The 26,154-nt window shown below is 45.5% G+C and overlaps 1 protein-coding gene across 1 annotated transcript in view; it reads left to right on the top strand.

Moving 5' to 3' along the window:
• The window catches only part of LOC142291993 (venom factor-like), a 353,454-nt gene that overhangs the window by 178,219 nt on the left and 149,081 nt on the right, over positions 1 to 26,154 (top strand). The window contains exons 20-24 of the mRNA XM_075337006.1: positions 3,869 to 4,008; positions 7,349 to 7,555; positions 15,439 to 15,493; positions 16,219 to 16,305; positions 23,150 to 23,353. Coding sequence (XP_075193121.1) covers positions 3,869 to 4,008; positions 7,349 to 7,555; positions 15,439 to 15,493; positions 16,219 to 16,305; positions 23,150 to 23,353 — 693 coding nt within the window. The remainder of the gene's footprint in view (positions 1 to 3,868; positions 4,009 to 7,348; positions 7,556 to 15,438; positions 15,494 to 16,218; positions 16,306 to 23,149; positions 23,354 to 26,154) is intronic.

Raw genomic sequence — 26,154 nt, 5'->3', positions numbered from 1 at the left:
CAGGAAAGAGACTATCACCGCTAACTGCAGGGAACATCAGCACCGTGGCCGTCCGAGGGACCCGTCCAACCAGCCGTTTGTTTACCGAGAACTGTGTCATGTTTACTGGCTGAGTGAGTACCTCCGTGCCGTGCGGCGCAGCGCTGCCCCTGCGCCCCTGCACCTCCACAGGCCCCATAACCCGCCTGTCCACCATCCCAACCCCATCACTGGGCCCCGGAACCGCCAATCCCCTACCCACGGAGGGGCGAATCAACAACTGGCTGCTCCATACCACCACTCCCGGGCTCCCCAAGCAGAGCAGCGGTGGTGTCCCCACAATCACCACAACCGTGGGTGGCGTCACGGACAATAAACAATCCCAACAACCCAACCCCTTTCACTCACGGGCGAGGAGCGCCGCTCAAGTCCCCGGGATCCGGCCCATCGCTCGAGCCACCGAGCAGCGGCGGGCCGCAGCCGCAGCGGCGGCCGGACCCTAGCAGTGGGAGAGCGCGGCGTCCCCTCCTCCGCCCGCAACATATACGGCAATTCTGGGCGGCTGCTGACTGATATTGTTAGGCTGGGGGGCTCCCCATAACGTGGAGCTCCCCATCCTGAGAATACCAGCCTTCAGCCGTATGGCTTTATCTGGCTGGTATTAAAATTGGGGGGGACCGCATGCCATTTTTTTTAATTATTTATTTACTTATTTCACTGCACAGTATAGACCTGCCCACCGGCTGCTGTGATTGGTTGCAGTGAGACACCTGTCACTCAGCGTGGGGGCGTGTCTCACTGCAACCAATCATAGGCGCCTGTGGGCGGGGAAAGCAGGGAATATGAGATTGTTTAATGAGCGGCCGGCTTTTTCAAAATAGTAAAAGCCGCCGGAGCAGTGTGAACGCCGTGCAGCGCCGCGCCGGGGATCGGGGATCGGTGAGTATGAGTGAGGGCTGCTAATTTCAGTCACTCAGGAGATTAGCGGTCACCGGTGAGTCCTTCACTGGTGACCGCTAATCAAGACGCGGCACAGACAGAGCCGCAGCATGACAATGAAGTCGGGTGAAGTTCACCCGAGTTCATTCTGATTGTGCGGCTCTGTCTGTGTCTGCTGTCATCTGCCATTTAGCTCTGCTGCATGGCTGTCTGTGTCTGCTGTCAGCGGCCATGTAGCAGCGCTGAATGGCAGATGACATAGTAAAAAATACGCATTACACACGCATTACACACGCTAGTAAAATCATTAATTTATTCAGAAAAAGCATCGCACTTGCGTTGCACTTGGACCTAACGTGAACTAAAATCAGCCGAGTTTTTTTCAGCCCAGTCGGACCAATTTTACTCGCATAGATGTGTTTCCACCCTTAGCAGTATTAACTGACAGATTTTTAGGCCTCATTAAGGCTTAAATGATATTTTTGATACGTCAACACACAGACTGACGTTTATCAGTGTTTTGGCTCAGAGTTTCATCAGCTTTTGGAAAGTATATGGTTAGTTTTTATTATTAGTGTTTTATCAGTGATTTTTGATGATGAAAAAATAAACAAATAAATAACAAAGCTTCTCCAATTTATAGCAATGTTAATCATGGACAGCATGGACCTGTGTGAGAAATTCAGATCTGAGAAATTCAATTCGCAAGAAAACATGGCTATATGAACAACTCCATAGACTATAATGGTTGAAAAACATGAACAGAACATGTATTTGATTTATGGGTGCCTGAATGAGGCCTAACACTGCGTTCACGTGTTAAGCCAGCTTGCAGGAGCATATATGTAACTGCATGATTTCGCAGGGAACAACTCCAACTCGTGCATTTATTGGTGGCTGAAGGTTGGAGTGGCTTTTGGCTGTCTTATGTGGTTTGCAGTCCCACAGTGAATTGCCAGAAAGTTTGAAGCAAGGTATATTTGTGCTCTAGGCAGATGTGTCACCACCCCCTTCAGCAATGGAATAGGTCAGAGAGTAAGGTAACAGAACTCCTAATACACTCTGACATCCACGTATCCTTTCCTAGATAAGTCAGGTAACAGTTCTGAAGATCACTTCCACTAGAAGTGCGTGCCATTTTCCACCCCTGCAGCCTATCTTCAAAGTTCCTTTATTCCTTATATGGAAAATTTTTACCTGGGGACTTCCCCCAGCCACAAGACAGCAGCAGGTGAAATTTCAAACTGGGGCACCAAACAATTGTCTAGGTGAATAAAAACACCGTTTTACTTTTTTTTTTTTTACTTCTCTCTAAATGGGGTCACTGTATTGTGGGCACTTTTTCCCCCCTAGTTTTTTCTACAAATTCTTACAGTTGGAATGCAACTTAACCTAATACTAAATCCAGGGATCAGCAAACCCAAATGTAGGGATGCACAAAGCCGAAAAGGAAAAGTTTGGGGTTCATACCTGAAACCAAGAGTTCAGGTCTCGGACTCGAGCATGGACTTTTTTTAAAAAAAAGTTTCTGTCCAAGTTCGGAGCTCGGGTACTGTTCATATGTTCATAAAGTTGGTTGAAAGGCTGCAGCGCAGCCAATCAACAGCTTCATTGCATACGGAAGTTGCCTGTGAACACTAAAGAAAAAAAAATGATGTGAGTTCATGCCTATTTTTTATATCCAGTGCAGGTTGAGCAGACAACTGCGGATTGCAGCCCTCAGCTGTCAGCTTTACCTTGGATGGTTATCAAAAAAAATAGAGAGGATCCCACTCCATTATTTTTTATTATTAAAAGAAATAATTAAAATAAAAATGGTGTGGGGTCCGGGGTCCACCCTATTTTTGATAATCAGCCAAGGTAAAGCTGACAGTTGAGGGCTAGTTGGGGTAAGGCCATGGTTATTTGACCTCTCGCAGCTTAAAATAGCAGCTCACACCTGCCCCAGAAGTGGCACATCCATTAGATGCGCCAATTCTGGCACTTTGCCTACCTCTTCCTGATTACCCTGGTACAGTGGCAATCGCAGTAATACTGTCATGGTTCGCCTCCCTGTCCACATGGCTAGGGGGCGGAGCCTTCTCTCGAGCCTCACTTCCAGACCCTGGATGCCTTAAAAGCTGGAATTTCCAGTGAACCAGTGCCGGCTATAAGCTTAGCACTGCTTTGCCTGTGATTGCTGGTCCTGTGAGTGATATCCTGATCTGTCTGTTCTTGTGCCCCCGTGCCCTTGTCTGTGTTCCATCCCCTGGTCGTCCCTCCTGTCCTCTGTCCCCTCTCCTATTTCCCCACTCGGTTGCTTCCTCGGTACTGACCTTGGCCTGACTTTGACTCCGCTTTTGCTCGTCCCTCCGGTCCTGCTTCTGCCCGTACGGTGTTTGACCCAGCCTGTGTGACTATTCCTTGCATGCTCTGCAGGTCTGCTTCTCAGCTATGCTTTGAGGTACTGCATGAGAACGCTGTGAATTCACTTCCTGGTTCTCATTGCTCTGTGTAGTGTATTATGCTACAGAGCTCTGGCTCCCCCTGGTGGCAGCATTACAAATACTTTTGTGGTTGATCTCAGCTGTGAATTGATATTTGACTTCAAGTCCAGGGGTTAGTAATTTATAGGCATCTAACAGACACCCCCATTGCTAACCCGGTAAGTATAGACTTAAAAAAAAAACAGTGAAAAAAACATTTATTTTAATAAACACTCCCTATCGCCCTTGTTCACCAATTTATTGAATAAAAAAATCCTTGACATTTTGATGTCCAATTGGTGAATAATGACTCCCCCACAGTCCCTTGTTCACCAATATTTTTTAATTAAAAAGAAATCCTGGAAGTTCCTGAGTAATCCAATGGAGTAAAGTCCCACGATGCCCATATATTGCATATACTGTCGAACACAATAGGCTGAAAACAAAAGTGACTTATTAATAATTGGAATACATTTTTTTTTCAGGCATTTGTGTTTCAGAACCATATGAATTGACCAGTTTGAAAGAATTCTTCATTGATCTGAGAATGCCTTACAGTGTTATAAAAAATGAACAAGTACAGATAAGAGCAGTAATTCACAACTACTTTTCAGATGAAGCTAAGGTTTGTTTTTCAGAATTTTATTCTCTCATCCTATCATGTACAGGATGATATGCTAATATATTTTTATCTTATCTTTGTCTTCTCAATCATCTGATATGCAACTAAATGCAAGAATAAAGCTGGGTTCACACTAAAGGTCCAGTCACACTAAGCAACTTACCAGCGATCCCAACAACGATAGGGATCGCTGGTAAGTTGCTAGGAGGTTGCTGGTGAGCTGTCACACTGCGACGCTCCAGCGATCCCACCAGCAACCTGACCTGGCAGGGATCGCTGGAGCGTGGCTACACGAGTTGCTGGTGAGCTCACCAGCAACCAGTGACCAGCCCCCAGTCTCCTAGTTACAGCACACATCAGGTTAATTAACCCGATGTGTGCTGCAGCTAAATGTGCACAGAGCAGGGAGCAGCGCACACTGCTTAGTGCTGGCTCCTTGCTCTCCTAGTTACAGCACACATCGGGTTAATTACCTGATGTGTGCTGCAGCTACATGTGCACAGAGCAGGAGCCGGCAGCACAGGCAGTGAGAGCGGAGGAGGCTGGTATCAAAGGTAAATATCGGGTAACCAAGGACAGGGCTTCTTGGTTACCCGATGTTTACATTAGTTACCAGCCTCCGCAGAAGCTGGCTCTCTGCTCACTGCACATTAGTTGTTGCTGTCTCGCTGTCACACACAGCGATCTGTGCTTCACAGCAGGACAGCAACAACTAAAAAATGGCCCAGGACATTCAGCAACAACCAACGACCTCACAGCAGGGGCCAGGTTGTTGCTGGATGTCACACACAGCAACATCGCTAGCAACGTCACAAAAGTTGTTCGTTACCAGCGATGTTGCTAGCGATGTTGCTTAGTGTGACGGGGCCTTAAGCGACAGCGACAACGACGTCGCTGTTACGTCACCATTTTCTGTGACGTAACAGCGACCTTGTAAGTCGCTGTTATGATCGCTGCTTAGCTGTCAAACACAGCGACGCAGCAGCGATCATAACGTCGCTGTGCTACATGTGCAGAGAGCAGGGAGCCGCGCTTAGCGCTGGCTCCTTGCTCTCCTAGGTACAGTACACATCGGGTTAATTAACCCGATGTGTACTGCAGCTACATGTCACAGTGCAGAGAGCAGGGAGCCGCGCACACTGCTTAGCGCTGGCTCCTTGCTCTCCTAGGTACAGTCCACATCAGGTTAATTAACCCGATGTGTACTGCAGCTACATGTCACAGTGCAGAGAGCAGGGATAGCTTTATGCTTTTTTTGATCAAAAACAGTGTTTACTAAGTACCCTATGTTTATATGCACTATGCTTTTTATTTAGTTACAGCAGGGTATGTTTTCACAATTTTTTTTCCTTGGTTTCTCTTAGTCTCATGGCCAGTGTGAACATGGTCTCACAAGTTCCATGTATACCATCTCAAACTCCGGCTCACTTTTTTGTTTTTATGTAGTTTTTTTGTATTCAGTACAAACAGGGAGTGGCCCCCTTCTCAGCGAGCTGGACATTTCATTCTGTGAATCCCCCTGACTGTGTGTGTCCTGTTGGGACCCGGTCGCTCTCAGCCCTTAGCCACATTGAGGCCTATTTTAGACCCATGGTAAGGTTTTAATATTAGAGAGTGTAGGTACTATCCCAACTGGGTACACCTTGACGTTTGGTGGGATAGTTTCATGCTTTTTCTGATCATAAACAGTGTTTACTAAGTACCCTATGTTTATATGCACTATGCTTTTATTTAGTTACAGCAGGGTATGTTTTCACAATTTTTTTTCCTTGGTTTCTCTTAGTCTCATGGCCAGTGTGAACATGGTCTCACAAGTTGCATGTATACCATCTCAAACTCCGGCTCACTTTTTTGTTTTTTTGTTTTTTTTGTTTTTATGTCACAGTGCAGAGAGCAGGGAGCCGCGCACACTGCTTAGCACTGGCTCCTTGCTCTCCTTGCTACAGTATACATCAGGTTAATTACCCGATGTGTACTGCAGCCATATGTGCACAGAGCAGGAGTCGGCACCGGCAGCAAGGGCGGAGGCTGGTAACGAAGGTAAATATCGGGTAACCAGGGAAAGATCTTCCCTTGGTTACCCGATGTTTACGCTGGTTACAGCTTACCGCAGCTGCCAGACGCCGGATCCTGCTCCCTGCTCGCTTCATTTCGTCGCTCTCTCGCTGTCACACACAGCGATCTGTGTGTCACAGCGGGAGAGTGACGACCAAAAAATGAAGCTGGACATTCAGCAACGACCGGCGACCTCACAGCAGGGGCCAGGTCGTTGCTGGATGTCACACACAGCGACAGTGACGGGACGTCGCTGCAACGTCACAGAAAATGGTGACGTAGCAGCGACGTCGTTGTCGTTGTCGCTGTGTGTGACACCAGCTTAAGAAGGTCCAAAGGACATGAGTCTTTCTTAGAGGTAGAGGGGTAATAGGAGAAGGTGGAAAGGACTATTTGTTATGCAAGTTTTACTTATATAGTTGTACACTACTGTTTGAGCATATAGTGGGGATGGGATGGGAAGTGACTTGGTATTCAGAACGCAAATTACGTTTGAATAGATTTTGGGCTCCCTTAACCAAGTCCCTGAGGTGTCAGATCAGCTGAAATCCCACAAGTGCCCCCATATTGGAAACATCACTGCTTATTAAATTCATCTAGGGGTATAGTGAATATTTTAAAACCACATAATTTTAGAACATTGGGATATGAAAATAAACATTTTAGTGGTAAAAAATGTAATTATTTTTAGCTGCAAATTTGTAAATTACACAAAAGTTAAAAGGTGAAACTGGACCTCACAATTTATGGTGCAATTTCTCCCGAATGCAGTGATGCCCTGTATGTCGTTAGAAACTACTGCTTTGTAGAATGGAGCTCTATTTGGCTTTTGGAGCACAGATTTTGCAAGAATAGTTTGCAGGAGACAGAGTCCCCAAAGTGCTAGTACAGCAGAAGAATCCCAAAAGTGACCCCATTGTAGCAGTTGCACCTCTCAATGAATTCATACAGTATATGGCTGCAGTGACTATTTTGTAGCAATCAGGAATAAAGCCCCTTTGCAGCTGCCGTTTTAATATATATTGGCAGTTGTTAAGTGGTTAAAAAGTATAGAAATATAAAGTATTCTGACCATGAGAGAGTGTGCGCAATAGAAAAGTATGAAGATTGCATATTTAAACACTCTATATATGATTTAACATCATATAACAATCATTCAAGCTTACATTTTGTAAATCTGTGAGAATCAATGTTTTGCCCCCCAAATTTATTATTTTATTTATATAAGTTTTTTATTTTTACTTATATTACTTACTATTTATTTTGCTATATTTCTTTGTTTTACCAGGTCAGGGTGAAGTTCCTTTATAATGAGAATTTATGCAGTTTGGCTACTAAATCAAAAGGTTATCAGGAATCCGTTACAATACCTTCGCAATCAACCAAGGTGGTGTACTTTGTTGTAATCCCACTTGAAGCAACAGAAGTTTACATAGATGTTTCAGCTACTGGTAGCAGCCGATCAGACAGAGTGAGAAAGAAGCTTAACGTGTTGGTGTGTACTAAAGTATTTTTATTTTTTACTAAAATGAAAGACTATTTCACTTGTAAAAACGTAGCAGATAAGGTATTGCAATAAAACTGAGCAGAGACAAAGGATAGGTCAAATAGTTGCCATTGGGGAAGTGCAAAAGTTATGTATTAAAAAAATAGTTAAAACAAAGGTCCTCCTGCCCATCTAAGTGCAGCTAATAGCTGAATGCTTGCTCATTTGAACAATTTTAGGGGTTAAATACTATGTTATTCCATAAATGTTTCCCCTGTCCCCTGTGGAAACTAGACTATGTCATAATGCACTACTTGCTATTAAACTTAACTTTATTACTAACAAGAAAATTAATGCCTGAGATGTTTAAATTGTTTTTAGGTCAGATTTTGTTGCTGATTCTAAATCTGCTGTTATTTTTCTTCCATCAGCTTTAGATAAGATGTGATAAACCCTTTGTATACACATTCAACTAGTGATGGGCAAATAGTGAAATATTTGCGGTTGGATTATTCATCTCGAATATTTCGTACTATTTGTGGATTTGACACAAATAACAAATCTAATCCATGTCAATGGTAAGCTCGAAATAGTTTCCATCGGACCCTCCCAGGATGTCTGGTGAGGCTGTAAAAATGCTGAAGTGGATGGAAAAGTGCTGAAATTAATGTCAACAGCATGAGGAAGATGCCCGGATGCATCTCTGAAACACAGGTTGCTTCAGGGAACAATGTTATTAGAATATTATGCCACTTTGAAGTACAATCCCATGCTTATTTGTGATAACCAGCACGGGTAAAGTAGACAGCTGCAGGCTGCAGCCCCAAGCTGTGTGCTTTATCTTGGTTAGTAATTAAAAATAGAGGCTCCACCACAATGGTTTTATTAAACTAATTAAATAAATAATCAAAAAAGACATGGGCTCATGCTCATTTTTTACAACCAGTGCAGATAAAGTAGATGGCTAGGGACTGTTAAGGCCGCTTTACACGCTGCGATATCGGTAAAGTGGCTGTCAAGATAATGCACCTTGATACTCCTTGCACCACCAAGGAGATGGAAAGAAGATATCATAATTTCTACCAGTTCAGTGTAATTATCTGCTTAAGGCTCTGTGCGCACTGGGAAATGGAATTTTCTTGAGAAAATTCCGCATCCTCTCAAAGATTACCGCACCCGCGGTAAAAAACCGCGGGAAACCGCACCCGAAAACCGCATGCGGTTTGCCGCGGTTTGCCGTGGCTTTACCGCGGTATTGTTCGCGGTATTGCCGCGGTTTTGCCGCGTGCGGGTTGTGATGTGCTTTATTGCATTCAATGCAATAAAGCACATTGAAGAAAAAAAAAAAAATACATTTAATTCTGATAGTAGATAGACAGAAGAATAGATAGAGGGATAGATAGATAGACAGACAGATAGATAGAGGGATAGATAGATAGAGGACAGATCGCTGCATTTCCCACGGTCGGCAGTGAGTTCACATTACCGGCCGTGGGAAATGACCGGTAATTACCTCTGCTGTCTGCTGCATTCAGCCTGTGTCTGTGACAGTCGCGGCTGGATGTCAGCAGTGCAGGACGCAGGAGCCGGAGCTGTGGATGTCGGAGCGGTGGATTACGCCGGAGCTTTGTTTGGGGGGGTTAATAAAATGGTGAACGAGGCTTGTTGGTTTTATTTAAAATAAAGGATTTTTCGGTGTCTGTGTTTTTTTCACTTTACTTACGGGTTGATCATGTCAGCTGTCTCATAGACGCTGCCATGATCAAGCCTGGGGTTAATGGCGGTGGTCCCCCATCACCATTAACCCCTTGTATTACCTTGTCACCACTGCTACACGGTGGCAAGAAGAGCCGAGGACACGCCGGCAGTGCCGCATAATGCATGCGACAGTGCCGGGGCAGCTGCGGCTGATATTCTCGGCTGCCGGAGGGGGAGTGAGGCGGGGGACATTACCCCTGCCCCTCTCCCTCCCCAGCCTGAGAATACCGGGCCGCCGCTCTGTGCTTACCTCGGCTGGAAGGTAAATATGCAGCGGAGCCCACGTTCTTTTTTTTCTATATTTCCGTTTTCTTTCTATGTGTGTTCTATGTGTCTGTGTCTATGTGTTCTATGTCTGTGATGTCTGTGTGTGTGTGATCTGTGTGTGTTTACTCTCTGCACAGCTTCCTCTTCCTGTAATGACATCACTTCCCTGCAAAACCGCAAGCAAGTGATGTACATTACCGGAGGTAAACCGCGAAATACCGCAGGGAATAACGGAGGAAAACGCAGTGAACCGCACAGAATTTGCTGCCTGCGTTATTCCCTGCGGGATTTCATGATTAACATTGAGTCAATGGAGTGAAATCCCGCAGCGATGTGCGGAAAATAAGTGACATGCACTTGTTTTTGCTGCGGGATTCCCGCAGCAAAACATGCAGCTGTCAAATTCCGCCCAGTGCGCACAGGATTTTTTTTCTCCATAGGATTTGCTGGTGATTCACTGCAGAGATGTTATGAACATTTTCTGCAGCGAAACATGCAGCAAATCCGCGGCAAAATCCGCGAAAAATCCGGTAAGTGCGCACATAGCCTAAGGCCCCTTTCACATGTCAGTGATTCTGGTACGTTTGTGCTTTTTTTTTAAACGTACCAGAATCACTGACATACGCAGACCCATTATAATGAATGGTTCTGCTCACACATCAGTGATTTTTCACTACACGTGTCTCCGTGCGGCGTACCCGCGTGTGCGTGATTGCCGCACGGAGACATGTCCATTTTTTTCTGGCATCACTGATGTCCCACGGACCACGCAGTGGTGTGGTCCGTGAAACACGTGCCAGAAAAAAACGTGCTTCTAAAATAAAAAACATTTTAACTCACCCGACTTCAGCCACGCTCTCTTCAGCCTGTTCTCCCTGCTGCCTCTGAGCCGGCTGATTACTGTCGCGCACGGAGAATGGAGCCCGGATTGCATTTAGACAACCCCACGTGTGCCGTGATTCACGGCACACTGAGGGACATGTGCCTGTTTTACACGCCAGTGAAAAACGTCAGTGTTTTTCACTGACGTGTGAAACTGGCCTTATAGTTCCCAAGAAAATTCTATACAACCGTAGTGAAAGAAGATGATGCATCTACCTCTGCATCGTTCATTGAATCTTTGAAGTGTGGATCTCACAAGAGTATTCTGATTTTGAAGACCGTCAATAATAAAAAAGCCACAAATTGAATAATAAAGTACAAATAAAAAAGTTACCAGTAAAATAATTTTTACTTAAGAAAAATTGTGGAAAGTAATAATAAAACTGCCTCCTATTAAAAATGATTAAAAATAATTTTATTTATATAGTGCCAATATATTCCACAGCATTTTACAATTAGCGGGGACACGTGAAGAAAATAAATACATTACAAAGTAATACATAGTTTAACACTTACAGAAGGAGTGATTACCCTGCTTGCAAGCTTACAATCTATAAGAAAATTGGGGGCACACAATTGGTAAGAGGTTTTTGTCAGGTATGGTCCAGCTGTCATTATAGTAAATAGGAGTTTTCATATCAACCTGCATGAGCCTTCAACAGCCAGTATCTAAATGTAGTTACCAATTGCTGTTAGGTGCATGGAAGATGAAGACAAGTGAATAGAATAATACCAGATTCTGGGGAAGATTTAGAAAAACAGAACAGGGAAGAGTAAGGCGGGCTTTACACGCTGCGACATCGCTAGCATCGGCTAGCGATGTCGAGCGCGATAGTACCCGCCCCCGTCGCACGGCTGATATGTGGTGATCGCTGTCGTAGCGAACATTATCGCTACTGCAGCGTCACACGGACATACCTGCTCTGCGACATAGCTGTGACCGGCGATCCACCTCCTTTCTAAGGGGGTGGTTCGTTTAGTGTCAAAGCGACGTCACAGCAGCGTCAGTGAACCGCCGCCCAATAGAAGAGGAGGAGCGGAGATGAGCGCCCGGAACATGCCGCCCACCTCCTTCCTTCCTCCTCTTCCGGTGGACGGAGGTAAGGAGATGTTTGTCGTTCCAGCGGCGTCACACATAGCGATGTGTGCTGCCACAGGAACGACAAACAACATCGTACCTGCAGCAGCACTGATATTATGGAAATGAAAGAAGTGTCAGCGAGCAACGATTTTGCACGTTTTTGCGCTCGTAGATCGTCGCTCATTTGTTTTACACACTGCGATGTCGCTACTGGTGCCGGATGTGCGTCACTAACGACGTGATCCCGACGATATATCGGCAGCGATGTCGCAGTATGTAAAGTACCCCTTAGAATAGTGAAATGAGGTGATAGACCTGTCAAAGTAGATGTGTTTTAAAAGCACACTTCAAAATATGGGGGCTAGGTATTAATCAGATCATCCAGGTTAGTGCATTCCAGAGAACTGATGCAGCTTGTAAGGAGACTTGGAGATGGATGTGGGACGTTCGGAAGGTAGGACATGATATTAGAGACAGTAGACAGACAATCCATGGTACTTTGTATTTGTGGGGGTGACGTCAGGAGAAGAGGTGTATAATTGTGTGTAATCAGCATAGAGATAGTCCTGGAAACCATATCTGTTGATGGTTTGTCTAATTGTTTACTTACAGAATTCTTAGGAAAAACTGAAAATCATGCTAATTATTTTTTCCTATACACTGATGAACAAAAGTGTAAAGCTGGTGTCACACTAAACGACAGCGACAACGACGTCGCTGTTACGTCACCATTTTCGGTGACGTAACAGCGACCTTGTAAGTCGCTGTTATGATCGCTGCTTAGCTGTCAAACACAGCAGAAGCAGCGATCATAAGGTCGCTGTGCTACATGTTCAGAGAGCAGGGAGCCGCGCTTAGCGCTGGCTCCTTGCTCTCCTGCAGCACACATCGGGTTAATTAACCCGATGTGTGCTGCAGCTACATGTCACAGTGCAGAGAGCAGGGAGCCGCGCGCACTGCTTAGCGCTGGCTCCTTGCTCTCCTTGCTACAGTATACGTCGGGTTAATTACCCGATGCATACTGCAGCCACATGTCACAGTGCAGGAGCCGGCACTGGCAGCAAGAGCGGAGGCTGGTAACCAGCGTAAACATCGGGTAACCAGGGAAAGGTCTTCCCTTGGTTACCCGATGTTTACGCTGGTTACAGCTTACCGCAGCTGCCAGTGCCGGCTCCTGATCGCTTCATTTCGTCGCTCTCTCGCTGTCACACACAGCGATGTGTGTGTCACAGCGGGAGAGTGACGACCAAAAAATGAAGCTGGACATTCAGCAACGACCGGCGACCTCACAGCAGGGGCCAGGTCGTTGCTGGATGTCACACACAGCGACAGCGACGGGACGTCGCTGCAACGTCACAGAAAATGGTGACGTAGCAGCGACGTCGTTGTCGTCGTCGTTATGTGTGACACCAGCTTAAGAATGTTTTGAACTTTTCACTTGCAGGCTCCATAGCTCACCATCCACTACAGCATCCAATGTGAGATTACTATCACTTTATAGACAATCATCTTGGCTATCTCATACATAAAATTAACTTGCAGCTATTTAGCATATGATTAGTTATGCAGATTCATGTCATGTCACTGTCTTGTTACTGTTTTGCTTCTAAAAATCAATTTTAATTTTTATTATTTTTTTGTATTTTGTAAATCCACCTTTGGCTATCAACACTACCTGAATCCATTGAGGGCATGCTCTCAATCAGATTCAAGCATGTTTTGACTGAGATCTGATTGCAGGTCTCCTCTACACATTTCCAATGTTGGTGCATACTAGTCAACTCATTTGGCTATGTATACAGCTTTTTCTTCAATGCTACCCACAAATGTCCAATTGGGTTGAGGTCTGCGGACTGTGGGGGCCAATCCAGCACCTGTACTGCACTGTTTATTGTTATTGAATCATTTCTTCACCAATCTTGATATATGCTTTTGCTTATTGTCCTGCTGGAACTCTGTCATCCTTTCCATATACATAGTATTTCAGTGTACGAAGTAGCTTGTCTTGTAGACTACTCATATATAGCTCAACGTTGAGACCATCATCGATCCTGGTAAAGCATCCGACACTTTCGGCTGTGAAACAACCCCATATCATCAGCCTTCCTCCACCAAACTTGACAGTTGCTTACATTTTTCGATCCATTAGTCCCTTTTTCCCTTGTTTTCTTCCAGATGCATTTGCATTGATCAGGGCCTAGTTTATTGACTTTTATCTCAATGCTCCAAATCACCTATTGCAAATTTTCTATTGTCCAGTTTTTGTACTTTTTTGCAAGCTCAAGACGACGCATCTTATGACAATATTGAAGTCAAATATTCCTCACTTTTTTTTAGGGCGACCATTTGAGATTTGTGTAACGTGTGTGGCATGGTGCTCGCAAGATGTCTGTGATCTCACTATTAAGAAGCATACAAGCCACCTCTAGTGCTGTGTTTGTCATTAATACGGTGGTTATGGTGGTCTCCTAAAAAGAGTCACCCCTTGGCATACAAGCCACCTTTAGTGCTGTGTTTGTCATTAATATGGTGGTTATGGTGGTCTCCTAAAAAGAGTCACCCCTTGGGCCCTTCCCGGAGGGATATCTGGCTGGTTTCTGTGTTGAGACTCCTAACAAAGGCTCCATGGACCTTTTTGATTTGCATATTTCCCAGGGGGCAATGTACCTAGGATTTCACTGTCTTGAGCGCCCTTGCTGGCTGCCGGCAGTGTTTTCTCTGGCTGGTCTCCCCGAGATCAGTGATTGTTTTGTTTTGTTGGTCTACTAGGCATTGCTCCCACCCAGCCAGAATCCTACTCCACACTGATGAGGGGCAATACCCCAAAACAGCTGTCTGTGGATGGATACCTGGCCTGGGTATGTCCCTTGTCATATCTTTAAACTTGTCAAAAAGTTGGATATTGACTAAAAGGGCCACTTAATATGGTGGTTATGGTGGTCTCCTAAAAAGAGTCACCCCTTGGCTTGGCCCTTCCCGGAGGGATATCTGGCTGGTTTTTGTGTTGAGACTCCTAACAGAGGCTCCATGGACCTTTTTGATTTGTCATGCCAGAACTGATAGACCTTGTGATGAGCTGACATGTTGACTTCAATATTTTGCCTAGAGGTCCACCTCTTGGCTTTTGAACAAATAGATGAACTTCATTTCATATTTTCCCAACTGTCATGCCACTCACATGATGCAGTTTGGCTATTTTCTTGGCTAATAGACCGCTATCGACAAGATCGATTTATATTGTTACTCTTTTCTTGGGATATCTTCTTTGTGGCTGCTTCTCAATTCAAACCAGTGACCTTTCATTTGGGAATCAACCTAATAACACACTCAGCTATTAGTGAATGTGAGAACAGGTTGTAATTTGTAGTATACAGGAAGAAAAAGAGTTTTCCAAACCAAGAAGCAAACCAGTAACAATGCAGTGACATGACAAGAATAACTAAATAGTTGCAAGTCAAATATATGTATGAGATAGCCAAGATGATTATCTATAAAATGAAGCTAGTCTCAATTTCAAACTGTAGTGTATGAAGAGATATGGAGCCTGAAGGTCAAAAGCTCAATACATTGTTACCCTTTTACTTGTCAGTGTAATTCAGTGAAAAATATGCAAAAAGTAGCTAATTGTAAGTATATGTTTGCAAATGCTATCTAAGTGTGATTAATTGGATTTGACCAATTGGACCTCAGCACTTTACAAGAATAAAGAGTTGTCAGAGTTCAGTCGACTACTATGCCCCCCATGTTTTTGCAAAAGTATGTGGCTTTACTGTAGTGCCACAATAGTTGTGATCTTGTGATTTTTAGTCTGCTATTAATCCAAAGGTGTAAAAAAAAAATGGTCCAGTATGTATTTATTTTTTAATTGTGGATACTTTGAGGTTTCTTCTCTTTTATATTTCAGCCAGAAGGTAAAACTGTAAGGAAACAAGCTTTAAGTGAAACTTTAAACCCGAAAGGTTAGATTCCTAATGTCAAAAATATCTTGATCCCTATCCCCTGTCTGAAATAATTAAATAGTATGATAGATGTTCAATATTACATTACTGGAAATCCATCCACTGACCCACCATCAATTGTTAGAGCAAATTACTCCAGTTTGCACTGTTCCATGAACGTAGCAAGTAGGCTGCGACCGACAGGTTCTTTAAGGGGTTGACCAGCTTTGGCACGAAAGTCTGCAGTCACTCTATGTGACTGCAGACTTGTAAAGCCTCACATCACAGTGTGCACTATCAGGATTCTCCACTGAGTGGAGCGGACATGGAATGGTGAATTGAACAATGCCGTGCACATCTAGTTGGAATGTGGCAGGGAGCATGCATATCACATACTTATGTTCACCTCCTTGTGTTCCTGACAACAATTGAGAATAATGACAGTGCAAAGGGCAAAAAAAATCACCTAGAGCGACTGCAGATTTTCATGCTAAACCCAGACAGCCTGTTCAAAGCCATCAACTTTAAATGGTCTTTCATGCTCATTCACTTCTCTACTCAAACTTCTACTAACATTGTCCCCTGGTCTAGTGAACTAACCACTGCACATACAGTATATGTACACATATGCCCTATAGAATTTTATGAACACTGTATAGTTTGATTCCAGACCTATTTTGCCAATTTGAAAATGTGTGATACATTTGAGTACACTGCACTGTTTAACTATGCATTATGATTAACAGGCGAACTCCAGCGGATTCAGATAAAGAGGGAAGCTTTAGAAGGAATTGTTCCTGACAGCATTGCTACAAATTTCATTAGCATACAAGGTATTACATTGTATTACTGGGAAAAAGTAGTGATAAGCGAACAATAAAATAATCAAGTGCTTGGTTCTCGAATCCAGCAGGTTGGATACTCAGAGGGGCTCAATTCGAGTAACGAGTCTAATGAAAGTCAATGGGAAAACTTGAGCATTTTTCTGAAAGACTCCCCTGGAGAACTGGGAGGCAGGAAAAATGATTAAATGGATGGAAACTGTGCTTAAATGGAATGGGAACATCATGGGGAAGATGCCTGGATGAATCTCTGACTCCAGGGTCACTGCAGGGAATAATGTTATCACACTATTAGGCTGTGTGCATGTGCACACGTTGCGTTTTTAGGAGCATATTGGTCACAAAACCTAAAGGGAATCCTGGTGCCAGAAAAGTCAATGAGAATTCTGAAGTGTCACACACACGTTGCTTATTTGTGACTTGCAGATTTGGCACAGAAAATAATCTGCACCATGTCAATTCTTCGAGCAGTTTTGCAATGTATTTTCACCCATTGACTTCAATGAAGTCAGTCAAAACTACAGTTGAGAAATGCATGCAAAAACGCATCGAAAACAGGGCTTTTGCTGCGGCTCTTTTCCTGTGCAGAAATATTCAATGTGTGCACATATCCTTACAGTCTTTCTATAGGTATACTGCTTCTGCACCTTAAAACAAAAGTCCTTTTCAGGGCTACAGATTTTCTTTACCCTTTTAATACCATAAGCTTTGCAGGCATATATAATATACTTAATTTAAAATGTGCACAGAGTCTGGTAATGGACAGGGAAGTGGACGTGTTGCTCATGGTACACGCAGAGGCTGTGGGCTAAGTTAAACTGTGTCTGTCGCGGGCGGGGAGGAGGGTGTCAGCACACCGCGCTCACCCCTTCTGCTCGGGTCCGGCAGCTGCTCAGTGGTGGCTCGAGCGGTGGGCCGGATCCCGGGGTTTCTCGAGCGACACTCCTCGCCCGTGAGTGAAAGGGGGGGTGTTTGTCGGGTGTGGGGATTGTTATAGTTCGTGACGCCACCCACGGTTGTGGTGATTGCACCACCGCTGCTCAGTGTGGGGGTCCCGGGGATGGTGATGCGGAGCAGCCAGGTGTTGTGTTGCCCCTCCGTGGGTAGAGGTTGGTGATCCCGGGGCCCAGTGAAGAGATGAAAAGTGTAGGGCCTGGAGGGCGCAGGGGCGCGGGGGCAGCGCTGTGCCTTGCGGCACTGTGGTACTCACTCAGCCTGAGACTTGGACACAGTTTGTACGGTAAACCAAACGGCTGGTAGGACGGTCCCACAGACGGCTGCACCTGCACTCCCGGTAGGTGACGGTGATGTCTCTCTTCCTTGCACCTGTGTTGACTGATGGTAGCGGTGGATTCCCTCCGGTTACCCGCTCCCCGACTGCAATCTGGGCCGGAGGAGCTCTACACTTTGCCCGCAGGCGCTGGCCCTGGGGAAACTGGTGCCCTGGCGGTGGCGGTGTCTCCCCTGTAATGGTCGGGCTGTTGCCGTCAATCGGGACTTGGTTGCTGGGGGATCTACGTCCCCTTCACTGACGGATTCGGCAAATTTGGCGACTCCTAGCCTTGCCGGGGTCCGAGAGGCCCCTGCCCTGGTGCTGACTGTCCTTCGGAACACTGCTCCAGACCACCGGGCACACAGCCAACGGGGTCCTTCCAGGAACTTCCAAACGGTCCCCCTCCGAACAGTCACCGCCGTCGCTGACCTTGCTGTTCTGGCCCTACACAAAGCTGGGCTCTCAGGCGTTGCACACTCTCTGCTCTGTCACCTCTTCTTGCTTTCCTCCTTTACTCCTTTTCTTTCCTCCACTTTCACTTCTTGGTTGTTTACTCTAGCCCTTCACAGGACTTCACTCTTCCCCTGCCCGGGGCTATCTTGTTTACACAAGCTCGCCCTGAGCTCGACTGCCTGACACTTCCTGCCTCCAGAGCTGTGAGCTCCTTGGTGGGCGGAGCCAACCGCCTGGCCCACCCCCTGGTGTGCATCAACAGACTCCTGGAGGAAGGCAACAAGGATTTCTGGTTAGCAGATGTGCCTACCTGGAGTGTGGGGTGTGGTGGTGTTGTGACCTGTGTCCCCTGGCTTGCCCAGGGCGACACATGTATGCTGCAGGCACACAAGAAACACACATAAGAAACATGAGACCTAGCTTCCTGCTGTACTTTGCAGGTGGGCATGGGACACCACTTTTGGAGCCAAAACAGTGCGAAGAAGTAGTCGGTTGGATAGCAGATAATGCTTCCAGTATGTTCCCCAGCATCACCCCAGCTTCCACACAGTCCAGTCTCGATAGCCAAAAGTGTGTGGACCACATAATCCTCACCATGATCTTACTTCCTCCCACCATGGCGAATACCAAGTGATCCCACAATCAGACACTTTAAAGAGCTCTTTATAGTTCCATTTATTGATTCTAGCCTCACGCCCTGCACATTTCAACAGGGGCAAGAGGGGATTGTATGCAGTGATACCCAAATATTTGAGCAGCCATGATCACAAGAAGACAATAGTGAGGAATGACAATTAGTGTCTGAGAGGTAGATGATGATGAGACATAGTTGCCAACAAGTGATGCTGTTACGTCAACAAGTCAATAGGATGAGAATGGGGAAGTAGAAGATGAGGTGGTGCATGATGAAGGCCCTTACCCAATCTGGGAAGGTGCCATGCATAACGAGGGCAACAGCGCGGGGGGGGGGAGGGATCACCAGCACTGCAGCAGGCAGGAATAGACAGTGTGGTGGCTAGAGAGCGAAGAGAGTATACTGTTCCCCAAATCACCCACATGTGGAAAGTTTTCAGGCGAAGGGTTAGGTTTTCCCGGTCTGGCATTTTTTTCAAGAAAGTGCAGAAAAAAAAGAATGGTAATATATGTGTGACGCCCTGGGCAAGCCAGGGGTCACAGGTCACAACACCACATGCACCCCACATTCCCTGCAGGTACACCAGCTAACCTAAAAATCCTTGTTGCCTTCCTCCAGGGGCTGGTGTTCACACCAGGGGGTGGAGCCAGGCGGTTGGTGTCCGCCCACCAAGGAGTTCACAGCCCTGGAGGCAGGAAGAACCGTAGAGTTTAGCTCAGGCAGAGCTTGACTGAGGAGCGGTTAAGAGGAGTGGAGTGAAGGAGCAGGAGGTGGACAGAGCGTAGCTCAGGAGGGAGCTAGAGTGAAGTGAAACATCAGTGGAAGTGACAGAAAGCCTGAAGTTAGTCTGTGGCTGTGTGCCCGGACGGAGTCAGCAAGGTCAGCAGACGGCGGTGAAGGTCTGCAGGGGGACTGTCTGGAGGTTGCTGGAAGGACCACGGAGGCTGTGTGCCCGGGGGTCTGGAGCAGTATACAAAGGGTAGTCAGCACCAGGGCAGGGGCCTTTCGGATCCCGGCAAGGCTTGGAGTCGCCGTAAATTGCCAAATCCGTTAGTGAAGGGGACGTCTGTCTCCCAACAAGCAAGTCCTGATTGACGGCAAAGGTCCAACCACAACGGGGAAACACCGCCACCGCCAAGGCACCAGTTTCCCAGGGCCGGCGCCTGCGGGCAAGAGAGTGGCTCCTCCGGTCCAGATTGTAGCCGGGGAGCGGGTAACCGGTGGGAACCCATCGCTACCAAACAGACATTTCAAAGGTGCAGGGAAGAGACCGTCACCGCTAACTGCAGGGAACCGCAGCACCGTGAACCGTCCGAGGGACCCGTCCAACCAGCCGTTTGTTTACCGAGAACTGTGTCGTGTTTACTGGCTGAGTGAGTACCACCGTGCCGCAAGGCACAGCGCTGCCCCCTGCGCCCCCGCACCTCCAAGGGTCCCCTACCCACCTGCCCACCATCACAAGTCCATCCCTGGGCCCCGGGAGCACCACTACCCCTACCCACGGAGGGGCTCATCAACAACTGGCTGCTCCGCACCATCACTCCCGGGCTTCCTAAACAGAGCAGCGGTGGTGTTAACAAGTCACCACAACCGTGGGTGGCGTCACGGACAATAAATCCCCAAATCACCCAAACAACCCCCCCCCCTTTTCACTCATGGGCGAGGAGTGCCGCTTGAGAACCCCCGGGATCCGGCCCACCGCTCGAGCCACCACTGAGCAGCAGCAGCCGGACCCGAGCAGAGGGGTGAGCACGGTGCTGTCACCCTCCTCCCCGCCCGCGACATATGCATCTGTGCCACACCAGCATGCTCAAGCACATGTCATCAAAGCACTCGACTAGGTCGGCTGAATGCCTGGGTCCACAATTAGTGTCTGCAGGTGACACTAGTGCCTCTTCCCATGTGCTACATGCTTACCAAGCCTCTGTCCAGGATGCAGGCATGGATGACTCCTACCCTGCACCTGTTGTTGCACATTCGCAAACACCATCAGCAACCATGTCCAGTCCTTTGTCCTAGCGCAACATTGAGCTGTCCCTACCCCAAGCCTTGGAACGCAAATGCATACCTCCCAACTTTTGAAGAACGGAAAAAGGGACAAATTACCAATCCCAATAAATAATCTGTTTACTGTGTTTTTGGGTTGTTACAATTACAGGGACACCAAATATGTCTATGTTATTTGATGATTTGTAATGTAATGGGCAAACCTGCAGTTTTTTGTTTTGTTTTTTTTTTTAAATCCAGTTCAGGACTGGATTTGACTCCAAAATTGACCCCAAACACCGAAACCCATATAAGTGTATAGGAGCCGAACTTGTGTGCTGTAAAATGGTGTCAGTAAGGCCTATAAGGCTGTAAAAGAAAGAAAATAAGGTATAAAATAGGACAGTTACACTTACCGACCTTCCCCAAGGCTGTAACATTACTCCGATCATTAGCTCTCATACATATTCACTGCTTCTCCACCCACCGCATTCCTAGCGTCTGTGATTGGTTGCAGTCAGACCTCACCAGTCAGCACCACCCTGTGTGACAGCGTCTATGATTTCTTTGGAATCACACACGCTGTCTGCGTCCCTATAAAGATGTAAAAATAAATAAATACATTTTAAAAATGGTGTAGGATTCCCTGTATATAGATACCCAGCACAGATAAAGCAGATGGCTATAGGCTGCAGCCCCCATCTGTATGCAATATCTTGGCTGTGTATCAAAATACAAGGGTCCCAATATTACTTTTTTTTCATTATTTAAATAACTTTAAAAAACGGCGTGCGGTCCCCTCCAATTTTAATACCCAGCCAAGATAAAGTTAACACCTGGAGGCTGGTATTCTCAGGCTGGGGAAGCCTATAGTTTTCGGGTCCCCCCAGACTAAAAATAGCAGCCGGCAGCCACCCCAGAATTATCGCAATGCGGTTTTGATCCATTTTTTTCCTGCACATGCAAATTTGGTGCAGGAATTTGGTGTATAAATTCCAGCATCACATCTGCATCTCCTGGCAGAAAACCATAGGTTTGGTGCGTTTTTTTTGTCAGGAGATGCATATTTGATGCAGAAATCTGGTGCAGACAAACGTTTTTTTTTTTCTCCAGGAATTGCAGATTTGGTGCTGAAGTTTATACACTAAATTCCTGCATCAATTCTGCATCTTTTGGCAAAACAAACACATCAATGCATGATGTGGTTTTGATGGCTTTTTTTTTACCAGGAAATACAGATTTGGTGCAGAAATTTGATGTATAAATTCCAGCACCAAATCTGCACATCCTGGCAGACAACTGCACAAAAACTGTGGTTTTTGATGCCGTTCGGTGCAGTTTCCTGCCAGGAGATGCAAATTTGGTGCAGACGTCTGGTGCATTTCTGCACCAAATCTGCATTACCTGAAACACTCATACTGCATTTTTTTGGCATGAGATGCAGATTTGGTGCTGAAATTTATACAACAAATTCCTGCACCAAATCTGCATTGTCTGGACAAAAATGCATCAAAACGCAATGTGGTTTTGATGCGTTTTTTTGCCAGGAGATGCAGATTGAAACACCCACAATGCCATTGTGGAACACCGATGTGTTGTCATGACAGCCAGGGGTCTCCTGAACACCCCTGTCTCTGTTATCCCAGTACTCCTGTGAAAACCAGCATGTGGCCGGTGTTTATAAGAGACTGTGATTTCTGCTATATACAGTGGTGCTGTAGCAATGCTATATACAGCACAAGCAATCAGATGATCACAGGCCTAAGTCCCCTAGGGGGACTATTAAATTATTTTGAAAAAATATGAAAAATGTAAAAAATAGTTCAAATCACCCCCATTTTACCACATTAAAAATGAAGAAATCCTTTTTATTTTTTTAATACACATATATTTGGTATTGTATTGTTTGTAAAAGTCCAATTTAACAAAAAGAAAAATGTAATCAGATTGATTAAACAGTGTAACGAGAAAAACACAAAACGCCAGATTAGCTTTTTTAGGCCGCTCCAAAAACAGAAAATAATGTAACAGGCAATCAAAACATTGTATATACCCCAAAATGACATCAATAAAATCATCAGCTCGGGGCACAAAAAATAAGCCCTCACACAGCTTTAGATCATGAAAATTGGATACAGCACTTGGAAAGTGGAAATACAAGGACATTTTTATTTGTTTTTTTTCTCCAAATTTCCAATTTTTCTCCCACTCCCACTTTTCTCCCAGGCCTGCTAGGTCATTTGTTTTCTATGGTAGATTGTTATGCTTGCGCGTTCTAGGGTTAAATATTAAATAATATAAAAACTATCTGCCGATCCTTGAGGGGTTTAACATATAAAGGCAAGGTAGTCAATAGCTATCTCGCTGATATTTGACCCAATGCAGTAAGTTCAATAAATGGTATATTACCAATATTACCAGTAATCTCATATGTGACATTTTGTTCATGAAAGTGTTGGTTTAATAACCTATTTTTTGTTTCCTTTTAGGTGATATCATGGGGGAGACTTTGTTGGGTGTCTTAGATGACAGCTATCTTGGATCTCTCATATATATTCCTTATGGATGTGCAGAACAGAACATGGTCACCACAACGCCAAATGTCATCTTGACTAAGTATTTAGATACCACTAAAAGATGGGATGCTATTGGAGCTGAAAAGAGAAGTGCAGCTACGAAAAATATTAAAACAGGTAAAGTATTTAACCACTTCACTCTACATGCGATTATGTTTTTTGTTTTTTTTTCTCCTCTTCTTCCTCTTCTTCTAAGAGCCATAACATTTTGATTTTTCCATCAATATAGCCATATCTCATATGTATGAGAGTTTGCTTTTTTGCAGGACGAGTTGCACAATTGAATGACACCATGCATTCTGCCATATAGTGGGAAATGGGGAAAAAATTCAAAGTGCAGTGAAATTGCCAAAAAAGTGCAATTTTTTTTTTTTTCAGTTACCATGTTCCATATATGGTAACATTGACCTGGCAAAATGACTCCCCAGGTCAGTACGAGTACATAGATACCAAACACGTATATGTTCTTATGCTATTTAAGTGGTGAAAAAATTGAACAAATTTAAAAAAAAAGGGTTTTGTGTTGCCATTTTCCGAGACCCGTAATGTTTTCACTTCTTGGTATCGGGTTGTGTGTGGGCTTATTTTTTGTGCACTGTAGTGGCATTTTTACTGATACCATTTTTGGGTAGAAATTTCATGTTCTGAATTTCTTTTACTGCATTTTATTGAAATATTGCAGCAACCAAAAAACCATAATTCTGGTGTGGTTTTTTTTTCTTGCTATGTCGTTAAATGATCAGGCTAATTTATTTTATATGTTGATAGATCAGACATTTCTGAACAGGAAGATATAAAATATGTGTATTTTTTTATTGTTTTGTTTTTTAATGTGGCAAAAGGGGAGTGATTTGATTTTTTGTGGGGGGGTTATTTATTTCTTCAATATTTTTTTAAAGCTTTTATTTTTTTGTTTTACTTTTTACTATATTTATCAGTCCTTTTGTGGAACTTGAAACTGTGATCAGCCAATTGCCAGCGGAGAAATCATGATCACTTATAGGCTGGCCATCACAGGAGAATGGTGGAGACAGGTATGGGGTTATCAGCAGACTCTCTGGCTGTCATGACAACCCATCAGCACCCCGTGATCACATTACAGGCGTGACGATGGTCAGGATCAATGATGCGCTTTCTTGTCTGCGCGTGTTAAATGCTCCTGTCCGTGATTGACAGCGGTATTTAACTGGTTAACAGCCTCTGGTGACTCTCCAGTACACCTGCATCTGTTATGCCTGCTTTACACGCTTCAATAAATCTTTCAATCCGTCGTCGGGGTCAAGTTGTAAGTGACGCACATCCTGCATCGTTCATGACGTATTTGCGTGTGACACCTACGTGCAATCAAGATTGAACGAAAATACGGTGATCGCATACACGTCGTTTATTCCTCATACATTGGACGTTTTGTTGTATGAACCTAGTCAATTGAAACGTGTGACATCCCTCATACGATTTTGATGTCTGAGGCTATGTGTGCAGGTGTGCGCTCTGCACCGCAGCTTAAAAAAGGTCTGCTTCAGAGCGCAGCTGAAAAGCTGCGTTCTGAAGCGCCTCACAATGTCTGTCATGCACTAATCTCTGTCAGTCCGTCACTATCTCTGTCCCTCTCTCTCTGTCCATGTCAATCTATCCCTCTTACCCCCTCTCTCATACTCACCGATCTCCGATCCCCGGCCCGGCTCTGCACGGCGTTCACACTGCTCCGGCGGCTTTTACTGTTTTGAAAAAGCCGGCCGCCCATTAAACAATCTCGTATTCCCTGCTTTCCCCGCCCACCGGCGCCTATGATTGGTTACAGCGAGACACGCCCCCACGCTGAGTGACAGGTGTCACATTGCACCCAATCACAGCAGCCGGTGGGCGTGTCTATACTGTGCAGTGAAATAAATAATTAAATAATTAAAAAAAACGGCGTGCGGTCCCCCCCAATTTTAAAACCAGCCAGATAAAGCCATACGGCTGAAGGCTGCTATTCTCAGGATGGGGAGCCCCACGTTATGGGGAGCCCCCCAGCCTAACAATATCAGCCAACATCCGCCCAGAATTGCCGCATACATTAGATGCGACAGTTCTGGGCCTGTACCCGGCTCTTCCCGATTTGCCCTGGTGCGTTGGCAAATCAGGGTAATAAGGAGTTATTGGCAGCCCATAGCTGCCAATAAGTCCTAGATTAATCATGTCAGGCGTCTATGAGACCCCTTCCATGATTAATCTGTAAATTACAGTAAATAAACACACACAGCTGAAAAAATCCTTTATTAGAAATAAAAATCACAAACATATACCCTGGTTAACCACTTTAATTAGCCCCAAAAAGCCCTCCATGTCCGGCGTAATCCAGGATGGTCCAGCATCGCATCCAGCGCTGCTGCATGGAGGTGACCGGAGCTGCAGCAGACACCGCCGCTCCTGTCATCTCCACACAGCAAATGAAGACAGCCGTGCGATCAGCTGAGCTGTCAGTGAGGTTACCCGCTGTCACTGGATCCAGCGGTGGCCGCGGGTAACCTCAGTGACAGCTCAGCTGATCGCGCTACTCACCTCAGTTGCTGCGTGGAGGTGAGAGGAGCAGCGGTGAGTAGCGCGATCAGCTGAGCTGTCACTGAGGTTACCCGCGGCCACCGCTGCATCCACCGCTGGATCCAGTGACAGCGGGTAACCTCAGTGACAGCTCAGCTGATCGCGCGGCTGTCTTCATTAGCTGTGTGGAGGTGACAGGAGCGGCTGTGTCTGCTGCAGCTCCGGTCACCTCCATGCAGCAGCGCTGGATGCGATGCTGGACCATCCTGGATTACGCCGGACATGGAGGGCTTTTTGGGGCTGATTAAAGTGGTGAACCAGGGTATATGTTTGTGTTTTTTATTTATAATAAAGGATTTTTTCGGGCGTGTGTGTGTTTATTTACTGTAATTTAC

This window comes from Anomaloglossus baeobatrachus, chromosome 1 (assembly GCF_048569485.1).
Source record: "Anomaloglossus baeobatrachus isolate aAnoBae1 chromosome 1, aAnoBae1.hap1, whole genome shotgun sequence".
NCBI lineage: Eukaryota > Metazoa > Chordata > Amphibia > Anura > Aromobatidae > Anomaloglossus > Anomaloglossus baeobatrachus.
This window is presented reverse-complemented; position numbering and strand designations above follow the sequence as displayed.